We start from the raw sequence: 15666 nt of genomic DNA, 5'->3' as shown, positions 1-15666 counted from the left end.
GGCCCAATGTCCAACCCTCCTGATAGCATCTCCTGTCTCCCAGGCTCACAGCAGCCCGGCTTCCCCAACCTGGGGTCTGTTGGGGAGTGGAGCTGGGAAATGGCCTTACCTGAAGGCCTCGATGAGCCGCTCCACCTTCTGGGCCTCTCCTTGCACACGGATGTGTGCCTGGAACTTGCGCAGGGCCTCGTCCAGCTCCATGCTGGAGAAGTCCATCTCGTCCACCACGCAGCTGAGGGCGGGCAGGGAGGGTGTGAGGTCAGGCGGCCCCCTAAGCACCCTCCAACACCCATTTCCGCTGGCCTTCCTTCCCAGCCAGGACGGGTGCAGGGCCCCTCAGGCTACTCATCCCCGGGGTTCTCCCTTTAATGCCCCAAGAGGACCATCTCCTCCCATCTCCCACAGTAGCCCTTTCAGAGCCCAAACCCTGAGGCCAGGAGAGGCTTTGGTGGCCCAGGACACAGGGGTGGAGGGAGGCTGAATTTGGATCTTCCGACTCCAAATCCCAATTCCTTCCTTCTTAGCCTCAGATTATCCCCAGCAAAGCTTTCAACACAAATAATACAGTAAACACATTTATTCTGTTCTTTCATCAGAGAACTGCTAGGAGCCTGTGTTTCTCCCAGGTTTAAATTTCACTTTCTCATTTGGGTCTTGAGGTGGCTGAGTCCTCCCTTGGGTCCCTTCTGCTGTAGGCTGAGCAGTAAGGAGCAGAGCCCCTCAAGCCCCTGGGGCTTTCTGCAGCCCAGTTCCTTCCAACTGCCCCAGCCCTCAGGGGAGACTGTCGTGGGAGGCATGGCCTCTTAAGAGTAAATGACAAATGCGCTTAACGTGAGGGGACAGCGTGACACGCAGGCCAGATTCTGGTCCTGGCTCTCCTGCGAACTTGGTGTGACTCTGGCTCGCCCACTCACTCCTGGGGCCTCTGTGTGACCTTCTGAAAGGGGAGGAGGCTGGAGTCCCTGCTCCCCAAGGGCCTTGCTCCCTCTGAAATGCTGCCTCCAACCCTGGGAGGTTTGCCTCTGAACATCCCGAGCTTCAGTGTGTGTGTGTGTGTGTGTGGGCGGTCACATGCCAGTTCTCCCAGCTAAGCAGGCGCCTTCCTCTGGTCTAGCCCCATCCAGGGGACTCTGCACTGCAGGGTCTGAGGCCGAACCCTCCCAGCCCCCTCATCCTGCCTCACCCTCCTTTGGGGTGCTCTGTCCCCAGGGTCATGTGCAGTGAGGCAGGAGTCCAGGCCTGGCAAAGCAGAGGACCCAATGTCCCCTGGGCATTGCTTTCCCTTTGGGAGAAGCAGACCAAGCATGTTAGATTGGGCTCTTGGAGCTGACGTTTGCCCACTCTACACCCACTCACCCCAGTCTCCTCCCACCGGCTATGGCACAGCCCCTGCACACTGCCCCAACACTGCCCACTGCCGGCAAGCAGTCCCTCTCTGTTCCCATGGTCCTCTGGCCTGCCTGCCCAGCACATCAGGGCACAGAAAACGCCTGCTGAGTGGCCATGTGATGGTGACATGAGCTCTGAGCAGGACCTACTTCCTCCATGACCTCAGCTTCCATTCTGTGCCCACTGCCCAGAAGACTTGGAGACCCCCAACTCTGCTGTCAGTTTTTAGGAGAAAACAAGGGGCGACGCCAACAGTGGTGGTGGTCAGGACCTGGTGGTCCATGGACTGTGCCTCTCCCACAGTTTTCTGGGGAGAACAGGGAGGAAAGCACATCACTGAAGGCTCTTAGAAAGGGAGGGGGTGCCGAGAGGGAGCTGGGAGTCTCTCCTCCTCGTTCCTTTCCCCTCCCTCCCAAAGGCAGGGCCTATGGCCATCTTCAGGCTGTGAGTTGTCCTTGGCTTGGTCAAAGCCCGCTCCTCTCAGGCTTGCTGGCCGGGACGGTGGGCAGGTGAGGCTGGGGCTAGGGGTGGAGGCCAGCATCTTGCCCAAGGGTGAGAATCGGCAGCACCAGGATCAAGGCATTTGAGGTTGAGGTGCCGGCTGGGGAACAGGGGCCTCCAGGGCCAGCCAGGTGAGAGGCTACTCTGATTTCCCAGTGACCCTCCTCACCTCCACCCTGTACCCTCTGCAGCCGTATGTGAGCACCAAAGGCCCTATGCAGACACATCTGTGTGTTCCCATAGCCCAGCCCATCAGGAGTCAGCAACTGGGCACAACGGAGCCACACAGTGACGCTGTCCAGGGCTAGTGACGACCAAGAGGCTGTGGTCCGATGGGTACAGAGACAGAGCCTGGAGGAGGTGAACCAGTGTGGTCACACATCAAGGGAGTCAGAGTGTTTGGGCCAGAGAGATGGAGTAGGGCAGTGAAGGTCAAGGAAAGTCTAATTAGACAGACAGAGAGAGAAAGGAGAGAGAGAGAGGGACAGGCAAGGAGGAAAAGGCAGGAGAGAGATCCCAGAAAGGGAGCAAGACCAGAGAGTGAGACAAAGAACAAGTGAAAAACAGAGACAGAGGGAGGAAGGGGGAAAGACAGAGAGACATGAGGAGAGAAAGGGACAGGAGGGGAAGAGGAAAAGACAGAAAAAGACTGGTAGAGATGAAGATGTGAAGTGCGCCACAGACTGGTGGGGGTGGCGTGGAGCGACCACATCCCACCCTCTCAGCCCAGGGCGTTGACTCTTGTGAGGCCAAGGAAGAGGCCCTTGGTCTCTCTGAGTGGCATCCTGCTGCTCCCCAGGACTTGCCCCCATCTGTCATGTACCCCGCCCCTTCCCTGTTTCTGAACCCTGAGGTCCTGGCACCTGGCTTCCCACATCCACGTTCCTCCAAGAGCCTCTCTCTGAGTGCCTTCTGCCCCAGAGCTGTGGACCAGGTCTCACCCTGCAATGGTGGGGGTGCCGGGAGGCCCAGGGCACCATGGGGGCAGGCTTCCGTAGGAGGCGGTGGGAGCAGCTGGTGAGGGTGGGATCTGCCCAGCCAAGCACGATGGCCTAGTTTCCAGCCCTTCACTCAGGTGACAAGCAGCTGCTCACTCGCTCAGGGCTGCTGCTAAAAGCCCCGGTAGTGAGCCGAGAGCCTGAGAGCCAAGGACTGGGATGGGAGAAGCAGCCAAGTTGAAAGGTCGGCCCCCATAATGGGAGTTGAATACACCCCTTGTGGGCCTCAGAGCGGGGAGGGTTGCAGGGGTGGTCACGTGGGCTGTGGAGCTGGAGGGGCCTCTCATCCAACATCTTCCAGTGTGTGTTCTCAGGACCCCACAGCAGAGTCATAAGAGTTAAAATGCAGCTCGCCAGACCCCACCCCAGACCCAGCAAATTAGAATATTTGGGGGCAAGGCCTGGGAATCAGCATTCTCTGCAAGATCTCCAGGTTGTTCCTAAATTGTGAAACCAAAGGCTGAGCTGAGTGCAAGGGTAAGCCTCGTTGTGGCTTTTAAAGTGTGAATCCAGCAACTCACAGGTCACCGGGCAGCAGTCAGGGGCATGTGTCCCCACCTGGATATCGGGGCTGCTTTTGCAGTGCGGGTGGTGAGGGAGGGGTGGATGGAGGCATGAACAGATTTAGTTCTTCCCCTGGCTGTGCACTGGCCATCCTGCCTTCCTCTCCTCCCTGCATTTACCACCACAGGGTGTCTGTGTTTCATGAACAGGTGCTATTCTGGGTTTCCCAGACCCTGGGGGAAAAAATGACATTTTCTGGCTGTGAAGCCCCCGCCGAAAGGGAGGAAGCACTGCTGAGTGGTGGGACACTCTACCCTCCTGCCTGAGGAGGCCACTTCCTCACTGGAGAGTTGGGGGTTGGACCAGGTAGCCTCTCAGGACAGGGACCCAGAGGCACCGGCCATCTCTGAAGCAGATGCTCCCAACAGCAGGGGGCAGACGACCACAGCAGCACTTCCGGCTGGCTGGTGGCTTCGTCCCCGCCATCCTCCGGGGGAATCACTGGTCACTGTTTGCCTTTCTGATAGGGCCTGTGTCATCCTGGGGAAGGTGGCTGGGGGTGGGACTGTGCTGTCTGCCATAAGCCCTACTCATTCCAGAGTCCCCGTCCCCCGGAAGCACCCATCAACCTTGGCCCTCTCCAGCATGAGCCTCCTCTTCACTCCCTGAGCATAAGCTTCTGCCTGCACCGTGCCCTCTTTTTCTCCCTCCCCTTCTCTCACTCTCTGCTCTGTTGCTTCTCTTCTTTTGCAGCGTCTACCAGCACTCCTAATCCCCACTTTCCAGCCTTCTGTGCTGCCCTGGAATCCTCTTGGAGAGCTGAGTGTGGGCAGTTTACCAAATCCATCCTGCAGCCTCCACCCAGGGTGGCCCGGAGTCTTCTCTCCTCATCGGTCATCTTTAAGGTAAAGAGCACCTCCTATTCTCGGGTGGTCTTTTCTGGTGTATCATCTCCCCATTTTACAGAAGACAAAACTAAGGCCGTGTAGGGCTTGCCCCATGCTCCCACAGCTAGGAAGAGGCCTCTCCCTGCCCCACTGGGCTCCCTTCTCTTCACTCCTGTGTGTGCACGGCGTGGCAGGGAGGTCCCTTCCTCCAGTGCGGGGAGCTCCCTCCGAGCTCTCTGTACTGAATATGGCTCTAAGTGCTTCACTACGTGTGCAATGACTTCATCTTCTCAAGCTTGGGCAATATGAACCATTATTCCAATTTTTAAAATTACATATGAGACTGAAGTACACAAGAGAGCCAGCCCTGCAGGGGGACTGCACACATCTCATTCCTTGCTGACATCTCCTGGGGCAGGTGGCCCCCTGTGCCCTCCTCTCCCCCACCCCTCCCTGGCTCTCTGCTGCTCAGTGGCTGGCACTAATGTATGTCTTCCTAGGGGCTGTGATCTTACCCAAATGGCTTGGTGGGGACCTGTGAGAGGCCAAGGGGAAACACGTGGACACAGTTAACCAGGCGTGCCTATTGGTGCATGCGTGGGCAGTCAGCACAGGGGCTCTTGTGGTCACCCTGCAGGTTCAGAGCTGGCCTGGGCACAGCAGGGGCCTGTATCCCTGACCTTCTGCCTTCCCCTTTCTGGTGCCTTTTGCGCCCCGTGGCAGTGGCTGGCTGGCTCTTTCAGCAACACACACTGAATGGCTCCCGTGTGCAAGGTTGTGCTAAGGAGCTGGTGTAAGTGACAAGCAACACAGTCTGTCTTGGTGGGAGAGACAGGCATTAAATACGGAATCAAAAATAATTCTTTACTTATAGTCATGACAAGTTCTACGTAGGGAAACGACAGGGTTCCAGGAGAAGACAAAGGAGATATATTTCATATTGTATGTCTGGAAAGGCCTCTTTGGGGACATGGCATTTAAGCTGAGACCTGAAAGATGAGTAGGAGGTGGCCGAAGGAGAGAGGGGAGAGCTTTAGGTGGGCTAAGGGAGGAAGCATATGCAAAGGCTCGTGGCGGGGAGGAGCTTTCAAGGACCTAGGCAGGGTCCACAAGGTTACAATGCAGACAGTAACAGGGAGGATGGTGACTGTGGGGCTGGCAGGCAGGCAGGGCTCGATCCGTCAGCTTTGTGAGTCATGAGAAGGATTTGGGGGTTTATCCTGAATGTACTGGGACATAATAGAGGGTGTGACCAGAGGAGTGACAGGGTCCTGTTTGTTCTAAGATTTCTCTGGCTCTTGGGGAGAAAAGGAATGGCAGTGGGGCAGGAAAGAAGACAGAAGCAGGGGCCCAGGTAGGATGCTACTGCGGAGGTCCAAGCTGGAGATAATGGGGCTGGGGCTAACGCAGGAGCAGGGGAAACAAACTGGATGAACGATCTCGCTGCATCTTAGAGGAAGGACAGAGGGGACTCGAGATGCAGGGAATGTGGGAAGTGTGGGAAGAGAGGCATCCCTAGTGCATCCTGGAGCTCTGGCCGGAGCACCCAGGGGCCTGGAGGTTCCGTTCTCCAGTGTGAGTGCATCTCGGTGCAGACACATGCTGGAGGAGAGACGGGGTCTTCAGCCTGGGGCACGTGAAGTTTGAGGTGTTCTTTCAGATAAGCCACCATGCCCCCACTCCACTGAATCATGCTCAGAAGCTTGTCTTTTTCGTCTTACAAATTAAAACCCTGCCTTGAGCCCTCATTGCTCTCTAGTCACTGCCTCTTTTCTGTCCTCTTTGCTGCCTCCACCTCCTCATCTCCATTCACTCTTCAACCTGCTCCACTCAAGCATCCAATCCCAGGATCCCATGAACACTTCCCTTCTCACGGCCACTGCTGGCTGCTACGTGGCCACATCCAACGGCCTCTCTCTGTCCTCATCCCAGCCTCTTGGCAGCATCGACCTGGTTAATTGCTCCCTTCTGGAAACACTGTCTTCTTGGCTTCCATCACCCACCCTCCCCAGGTGGACTCCTCCCTCCAGAGGTGCCGCTCATCCATTGCAGCTGCCCCTCCTCACTGACCTGAAACTGGGCCCCACCCCCTCTCAACAACCACTGTCCCGGTGGCTGCCCCCATTCTAGTGGCCCTAGATAGCTAACAGTTTAACTTGCTTGAGTAAATATTTGACAATGTCTAGTTTGATAGATTCTTCAGATGCAATGTCCCTGAATCCAGCATCTCCCTGCCCCTGAAACTGAAAATCTATACATGTTTATTTGGTAGATGGAGCACCAACACAGGAGGCCTGAAGCACATGCATATTCTGAATTCTCATCAGCTCGGAGACCACTGGCTGTGCGCTGGCCGCCTGGCTCCCTCCCACACTGGCCATGGCCTTGCTGCTTCTCCACGGTCCTGGGCTCTGCCAACTTCTCCCCTCCCCATGCCCACAGCCGCAGTTTAGGGCTTCATCCTTTCTCACCATGGCTGTGAACAGCAGCAGCCTCCTCACCAGTCTCCCTGCCTCCAAACCGTCTTCAGAGCCATCCTAGGCTGCTCATTTGGTACCGTGGCTCATGCCCCTGCTCACATTTCTTCCAGGGCTTCCCACATTCCTAGTGTGAAACCCAAGTTCCTTAGCAAAGCAAAGAAGGCCCTGTCTGCTTCCAGCTTCTCTCGCCCCTTCCCCAGCGTGGTCCCCTCCTGCAGCCTGGCTCTCATGCTCCCCTTTTGGTGCATGCTGTTTTTCTTCCTGCCACCCAGCCCCAACCCTGCAGGTCTCTGTTTAGGTCTCATCCTCTCTAGGAGTCTTCCCTGACCTCTGTTGTCCCCGGAACCCACCTTCTGTTCACCATTGCGTGTATCTCCCTGTGTCATAACATTTGCCTGCCTGTCTTCTCCACGAGGCTACAGGCTCCTTCAAGACAGGGCAGTTCTTTTAATCTCTGCCTCCCTGGTGTATGGGCACCCAATCACTGTTTTGTGGGATGAATGAATGAGAGAGAGATGACCAGGAATGACCTCGAGCATGCTGGCAGCTGGATAAGGAGCCTCAGTGGCTTGTGCCTTTGGAAGTTCTACCCAACAGCCCAGGGTTACTCAGCCTGCTTTGCTGCCAAGATTATCCGGAGCTGACACTGAGACCTGTGATGGACTTGCAAATGGCCCCGAGGATTCCAGACTCCAGGCAATGAGGCAGTGTGGCAGGCACAGACCCCCTCTTCTTCCCCCTGCACATGCAGGTGAGTGATGAGAACTGGAGCAATGGGCACCGATTAGACTGCTTCCAGCCAAGCATGACTGGACCTGTCTCAGGAGGTGCCGCTGACTGGCGTGTGGATCACGAGTGGTACCGGTTTTGCTCAGGCTTCCCCCTCCTTCCTGTGAGCTTCTGCAGGGTCTGCAGCAAATACCTCACAAGGGTTGGGGAAAAAGGATGGATGTTCTCTGTATCTGTAGAAACAGGTACAATCTTGCATAAAATTGCTTGTTAACATTGATCTGTGCGTGGAATCAGTTTGTGTTGTCGGGAAATGAAGCGTCCTACACGCCTGTGATCAAAATGAATTTCATCATCTCAACCTTCTTTTTTTTTTAGTGATAGCAAGACAGTGTCTGGCAGACAAAGGAACTGGTTGGGAGCTGAAAATAGGTAATGGTAGCAGCAGGGGTTTTTAATTGGCTGGAAGAGACGGCAAAGATCTGGCCTGAGAGAAAGTGTGTGAGCTTGTGCTCCTGGCTGAGACCAAGCCCAGGTTTCAGGATTAGGAAGGAAAACTAAACCACCTATTGCCACGGAATGTAGAAACCCTGGCTTTATTTGGCAGTTCTTGGCTTCCACAATCCAATGAAAAAGGCCCCCTCCTCCAGAGAGTTCTTTTGTTCGTCAGAACTCATAACATGCTCAACAAAGGCCAAGGCGTTTTGGAAAAGTGCAACGTGGCTAAGAAAACAGAAGAGGAGGAAACGGATGCAGGACCTGCCAGTGTTCCTGGTGATGTCATGGGGACGAAGAAACTCTCTTTGGAGGGGGCCTGGGCAGGACTGGCTGCCACTCACACCTTGAGACTCAGGTACCAAAAGAACTAAGTTCAAACTACCCTTACAATTTAGAATCCCTGAGCTGATTTTCCTCTTGCTGGACTCGGCAGCATCGTGTTTGCTGGTGGATCTCAAACTGAGGCATGCATTGGAGTTGCCTGGTGGGTTTATTAGTGCACGGAGTGCTGGGCCCCAAGCCCCAGAGTGTGATTCAGTGGGCCTGGAGCGGGAACTGAGAGTTTGCATTGCTAACAAGCTTCCACGTGAAGCTGATGCTGCTGGTCCAGGGACCACCCGTTTAGAAGCACTGCTCTATGCCAATAGCAGTGGGTGGAATAAGAGAAGGCCACGGAGCTGTTACTTCAAGTCATGTAGCCTCCTGGTGGCTCATCTCCTCACCTCGAGAATGGAGACAACACTGAGAATATCTACCGCGCAGGGTTGTTACGAGTGTTAAAAGAGGCAGTGGGTGTGAAGTTCCTGGTATAAACAGGGCTTAACTGCATGTTCATTTTCACTAGGTGTGGGCTGACCCGGCTGTCAGTGGACAGGACCCCTCCCTGCCCCACCAACTAATTCTGCCTGGAATTGTATCATTAGACAGCCATCCATGGGCCCTTTAAGATACACATACACCAGACAGAGGAAGCTAAATCTGGCTCGGACCTCTTGAGACTTGCAAATCAGCTTCTCAGCTCTGCTTTCTTCCCAAATCGAGAGGATCAGGGCATAGCAAATAAGGGGCAGAGCGAATAATGCCAAGGCAAGAGGTGGGATAGTATCTGATTTTGTTCAGTTTCTCTGCTGCTGGCCAGGAGACTAGTTGTTTCTTTTCCCCAGGGCCTCAGTTTCTGCCAGGGTGAAATGAGAGGGCTGGACCAGCTGATTGTCTAAGGGGTCTTCAGTGTCATGATTCGCGGCGGGGGACTGACAAGGACTGTAAAAGCAACCGAACCACATGGGTCTCGGAATGACGCACAGCGGCTGGATGGTGCAGGGCTAAGGGCTCAGGGGATGGAGTCGCTGTGCCCGGCCTCAGACCGCAGCCACTGATTAGCTCTGTGACTGTGGGCAAGTTCCCTAACCTCTCTGTTCCTCAGTGCCTTTGTTTAGTACAGATTAGCTGCGCTTCCCTCCCAGAGTCGCTGGGAAGATGGAATGAGGTTCTACACGTAAGGCTCTCAGAACAGCACCGTGGCACACAGCACATGTGAGCCGCATTATATTTCATGGCCTGCTTGGTCACAAACAGCCCTCCTGGAGACACTGACACCCCGGAAGCCCCTCCTGGAAGGCCCGCGTTGGCCGGGCACAGTGGCTCAAGCCTGTAATCCCAGCACTTTGGGAGGCCGAGACGGGCGGATCATGAGGTCAGGAGATCGAGACCGTCCTGGCTAACACGGTGAAACCCCGTCTCTACTAAAAAATACAAAAAAACTAGCCGGGCGAGGTGGCGGGCGCCTGTAGTACCAGCTACTCGGGAGGCTGAGGCAGGAGAATGGCGTGAACCTGGGAGGCGGAGCTTGCAGTGAGCTGAGATCCGGCCACTGCACTCCAGCCTGGGCGACAGAGCCAGACTCCGTCTCAAAAAAAAAAAAAGAAGGCCCGCATCGGAGTGGCCTGTTGCAGTCACAGCTGTCACACAGAGGAGACTAAGTCCTCCAGAGCAAAGGCCTGAGCAGTCAGGGAAGGACTGGGTGGCAGGTAGGTCCATTTTTATATGAAAGTCCAATTTAAATGCCAAAGTGGCTAGGCCAAAGGGAGTCTCAATCCTGGACTGAAGGTCCCAAGATCTCCAGCTACAGAAGTAAATAGGTCTTAAACTCTCACAACCGTTGACTGTTCAGGAGAATCCCTTGTCTATCCATGGTGGGGAGTGGGGCAGGAAAGAGTGGAGAGGTGAAGGGTCAAGGCCATAACCCCAAAGACACCACTTTTGAAGATGTTCTCCTTCCATCCTTCTGGTGCTAGCAGTGTACCATTTTCAAAGCAGTGGAAATGACCCTAAATCTTCTATTCCTGCCTGCCTGCACTGGTTCTCTCTTTCTCTCTCTTCTCTCTCTCTCTCATCTCTCTCTCTCTCTCAACTCTCTCTCTCTCTCCTTTTTCCTCCCCTCCCTCCTCTCCTCCTCTCCCTCCCTCCCTCCTCTCTCCTCTTCTCTCTCTCTTTCTCTCTCTCTTCTTTTTTGAGACAGGCTCCCACTCTGTTGTCCAGGCTTCCAGGCTAGAGTGCAGTGGCACAGTCACAACTCACTGCAGCTTCCATCTCTTGGGCTCAAGCGATTCCCCTGCCTTGGCCTCCCGAGTAGCTGGGACCACAGGTGCCCGCCATCACACCTGGCTATTAAAAAATTTTTTTTTGTAGAGATGAGGTCTCTTTTGCCCAGGCTGGAGTGCGGCGGTGCCCTAACAGTTCACAGTAGCCCTAACCTCCTAGGTTCAAGTGATTCTGATGCCTTGACCTCCCAAAGTGCTGGGACCACAGGCGTGAGCCACAATGCTTGCCTGGGCCTCTTTTTATCTCCTCCAGACACGTAAGGTCCGCCTGGGCCTGCTCTCCCCTTCCTCATAGGAATTCCTCAGGAATAAGGTAACTGAGATTACACACAGCAGTGTGGGCAGAATGTTCTCAAATGATTTCTTCCTAGCAACGAAAGGCCAGAGCCTTCCAGACTGTTGAATGTGACAGACAATGTGTCTTCATTTCTAAATGTCCTCTAAGAAGAACAAATCTGTTATACTCTGGCCAACATATTTCCATGGAAATAAAATAATGAAATCTGACCCAAACGGCAAACCCTGACACGTCCTGGAATTTAACAAAGGATGGAACAGATACAGTGGAGGGAAGAACACGCAGGAAGCTTTCTTCCGGCAGCTCACCCCAGAAGCTGCCTTCCTGCATTTCATGGAGATGGTAGACACCAGTGCTCTCCATGTACATGGGATTCACACCAGAAAAATCATCCAGGCCAGAAAGAGGCCGCTCACAGCCAGCATGGAACATTCCCCATCCACTGGCCTTCAAACCTGCTGAAGCGGACATTTCAGAAAGGAAATAGAGCAGAGCCAAATTCCCCAGCCATGTGAAAACGGAGAGGGAGAGGCTTCCAGCCCTAGAGGACCCTAACCCTGGCTGCTGTCTGGCTCCCGCTGCTGGCCTGCCACCGCACGACTCTCAGCTCCTGCACCGGGCTTCCTCAGGCTGCAGGCTGCTCCCCGGACTGGCCTGACCCCCTTCCCAGCAAAGCCCAGGAAGTTCCAGCAAGTTCTCGTTGTCTGCCTAGTAGCCCTGAGTTTGAGTCACGTTTGAGGGTTCCTTGTGCGTGGGGAAGGGGACGGCGGGGAGGGGGTGTTCTAATGTCTGTGCTTTCAAGCAGGAAAGATAATAATGAAATAGCTAACATTTAGCCTGTTGTCCCAGCTACTCAGGAGGCTGAGGCAGGAGGAGCACTTGGGCCCAGGAGTTCAAGCTGCAGTGAGCTTTGATCATCCCACTGCCCAGTAGCCCTGGTGACAAAGAGAGATCCTGTCTCTAATAAAAAAAGAAAGAAAAGAAAGAGCTAACATTTACAGACAACTTACTAAGCGTCAGGCACTTCATGGACATTGAAAACATTTAATTCACTTGAGACAGGTACTCTTACCAGCATTTTACTAATGAGGAAACTGAGGCTGATTTCTCCTTTAAAAACAAACAGGCTGGATGTAGTGGCTCATGCCAGTAATCCCAGCATTTTGGGAGGCTGAGGTGGGAGCATTGTGTGAGGCTGGGAGTTTGAGACCAGCCTGGGCAACATAGTGAGACCCGCATTGCTACAAAAATATTAAAAAATTAGCCAGGTGTGGTGGCACATGCCAGTGGTGCCAGCTATTCAGGAGGCCGCGGTGGGAGGTTCTCTTGAGCCTAGGAGTTTAAGGCTGCAGTGAACCATGATTGCACCACCGCACTCCAGCCTGGGCAACAGAGCAAATCTCTGTCTCAAAGAAACCAAACGCAAAACCTTCGCAGGTAGACACTGGAGTGGGTGTGGCTCTTTGAGCTCAGAATGGCTTCTATTCTTATCACCTGATGAGGCCTGGGAAGAATACATTCCTTCTTGGAATGTGTCTTCTGTGGAAATAAGACACAAAAGGATGGAGATGTCAGCTTCCAAGAGCGCTGAGGGCCAAATTCTGAAAGCAAATGTCACAGCATTCATGATGCTCAGACAGACCAGCAGCCGAGGTGGCAGCTGCTCCCTCCCTCCTCTTCCTTTCCCCGCAGGCAGGCCTGAGAGTTGGGAAGCGCACCCTTCCCCTCTGAGAGGCTTTCTCATCGGCTGCTGCTTGGGAGAGTGCTGTGGTTTGGGCTGTTTTAGTCTCCAAGGGGATGGGTGATTTATATCCTTTTATTCAGCAAACAGCTTTGTACAGAACGAATGCCACTTGCTAAATGTCACCAGGCGGGGACAGGGTTGCTGCACAGAATCCCAATGAAGCCTTCCAGGCCTGGGCAAAATGGCACCTGGTGACTTGGCTAATGTGTGTGTTTTCTCTGGCGGGAGTAAGGAAGAGACAGTGATTCTGAAATTCAGACTGGCTGGCCAGAGTGGCAGGGAAATGCAGAGACTCCAGCGCCCACCTCCGCTGCTAGTGCCTGCCACTTCCTGCTTCTCCATCTTCTCCCTGCCCTTTGCAGGAGAGGGTCCTCTCCACCTCAGAGAGAAGCGAGGCAGTCGGTGACCTATGGACTTTAGGGAGGGGCTCCTTTCTGTGGCACTGAGTCAGCATGCCAGGGCCTTGCGGCTTTCATCAGGGCACATCGGGGCTCAGCTCTGCACTCAACCCGGCCCAAGCCAGGGTTCTGGCTGGAGGCCCCTTGGTCTTCTCACTCTCTTTTCATGCTCCTCCTTCTCACCTCTCCCCATCCACACCTAGGTCTGTAAGTTCCCTGAGACTGTGAGCCACACTTCTTCACACACACACACACACACACACACACACACACACACACACACGGGTGCCCAGCGTGGCCCCATTCTCAACACACAATAAATAAGTGCTTGATGTTTGTTGAATGAATAATAAATGGCCAACTCATTCCCCCATGAGCCCTGGCACTCCAGCACTGCCCTGGGGCCTGCGGGCTGCTCTGGCAGGATGACAAAGCATGCCCCAGTGTTTAGGGCACTAAGTGTACCAATGCACTAAGCGATGGGAAAGGCGGTGGAGTCTCAGGACTTGGAGAAACCTTTGCACATTGCCCAACCCTCTCGTTTTACAGATGAGGACACCGAGGCCCAGAGAGGTGACCTGTCAAAGCCACACAGCACAGAGGAGCAGAGCCTGGGTCCAGCTATTTCTCCGATCTCACCACCCTGCCTCTTCTCACTGGAAGAGTGTACCAAGGCAGGAGTCTGGCCCCTACCCATCCCGAGCCTGATCCCTGCCTAAGGGGGTTAGCCTAGCCCCCAGCCCGGCTCCTGTCCTCAACACAGGCTGCAGCCACTGCTCCAGGCCTCCAGCCCACAGCCCATACACCCAGTCTTGCAGGGAGGAGGGCAATTAGTTTTCACTGTGCCGCTCAGCACCACCTGGGCTGCAGGAAAACACTGCGTTCCCCGCACTCCAGATCAATGTGGGCCTCGCAGGTTAGAATTTAGGGCGCAGGCCACATGGAGACTGGGAAAGACAGAAGAAAACAGACAACAGTCAGGGCCTGTGGGTGAAGCAGAGTCACTCCTGCCCCCGGAGCAGAGACACACAGGAGGGGTTCCTGGGGTGACGGGGCCAGCACCTCACCCTGGCTTGGGGAGGAATGGACTGGGACAACAGTGCATGAAAGCCAGAGAGCTGAGCCGACTAGGGGACACAGAAAAGGAAGGGTGTGAGGAAATGCCATCTTTCCCCTTCTGCAACCTAGGTGTATCCTGGATCCCAGTATCACCTCCATGGGCCCCCACAGCAGTGCTGGGGAGGGGAAGGGAAGCCTGAGGGAGAAGAGAAAGGAGGTGACAGGGAGACACTGCCTAGCATTGGCTCTCTTTCCTCTTTGAGGCCCGCAGAGGGTCTCCACCAGCAGCTCCAGGAGGGATGATAAATTGTCAAAAGTCACCAAGAGTCAGAGGCAGGAGCTCAGTTCTGCCCAGCTGAGGACCGTGCAGGGATTTCAAGGTCCCTGAGCGGATCCCAGCCATCACTTATTGAGCTCAGTCAGATAACCACCACATCAGTGGATTTAGAAATGTGACAGGGATTTCAGAGGGCAATGGATCCAGCCCTTACAACCCAGCACCACTCTGCAGGCAGGGAAACGCAGGCCCAGAGGACAGGGGCTTCTCCACGTGGGCACACAGCACCAAGACAGCTCCATAAATAGAAGCTAAATCTCCGAACTCCCACTCCAGGGATGCTGACCACTGGGTGGGTGACTCCCTCAGCGTCCAAACCCTCTCTGGCAGTCCCTTGCTGCTCCAGGGGCCAGTACGAAAGGGATGGCTCCTCCCAGGGCCTCCGGGGAGACACGTCTGCTGACTGTCCCCAAGGAGAAAGAGGAGAGAGAAATGGGGGAGGGTCCCTAAGAATGGTGACCTTCAAGAAGGAGGCCAACCTAGGGGACTAGTGGAAGCCAGAAAGAGCAGGGGGGCATGGCAGGGGCTGGAGCCGATGTCCCAGGGAAGGAGCAGCTGCAAGGCCCTGCCCTCAGCCTCAGAGGAGCGCCAGCCCCGCCCTGCCATCCTGGACGAGGTGTGAGTGTGAGGAGACTCTTGCCTGTCCACACTATCAAGGCTGAGCGGGGGCAAAGGCAGCACCCTTGGGGTCGCCACCCTGCGACTAGACTTTAAAACCATTTTCTTTGGTTTTAAACAGTTTTTCTTTGGTCATGATTTTGTTGGTTGACTTATCTTTATGGAATTGTTGTATTTTCTTGCTCTAAAACCCTCAGTCTAACCCCTTCTTCTTTCTGCCTCCCATTTTTGCCTCCAGCGATATGAAAATGAACCTTGGAGAATGGGTGGGTCCTGGGGGAGGGGGGCCGAGGGGCTTGTCACTGGGTAGAGATGAACCCCAGAGCTGACACAAGCCCTTTCCTTTTCCTGGTTTCTCCTGCCCTGGACGGTGGCAGACAGAAAGGGCTTCTTGTCTCTTTGGACCATTTCTGTATCCCTGGTGCCTCAAATGGAGCCGGGCCTGGAGCGAACTCAATCAATGACTCTGACGGGAGACAGGGCTCTGGCTCACTGGGGTGATGGGCTAAAGAGGGGATACTGGTTCCTGTGGACAATCTGGAAGCTGGAAGCTGTCAGAACTGGAGTGAGGATTTCACCAAGGAGCTCACGGAGAGAGCCCGGGCAGGTGGGGTGTGGGACGGAGT

General features: G+C 54.8%; 1 protein-coding gene across 1 annotated transcript in view; it reads right to left on the bottom strand.

Moving 5' to 3' along the window:
• The window catches only part of IQSEC3 (IQ motif and Sec7 domain ArfGEF 3), a 115499-nt gene that overhangs the window by 21036 nt on the left and 78797 nt on the right, over nt 1-15666 (bottom strand). The window contains 1 exon segment of the mRNA XM_017864631.1: nt 110-232. Coding sequence (XP_017720120.1) covers nt 110-232 — 123 coding nt within the window.

This window comes from Rhinopithecus bieti, unplaced genomic scaffold, assembly GCF_001698545.2.
Source record: "Rhinopithecus bieti isolate Rb0 unplaced genomic scaffold, ASM169854v2 scaffold_74548, whole genome shotgun sequence".
Taxonomy (NCBI): domain Eukaryota; kingdom Metazoa; phylum Chordata; class Mammalia; order Primates; family Cercopithecidae; genus Rhinopithecus; species Rhinopithecus bieti.
The sequence above is the reverse complement of the archived record's forward strand: the minus strand, read 5'-3'. Positions and strand labels throughout refer to the sequence as shown.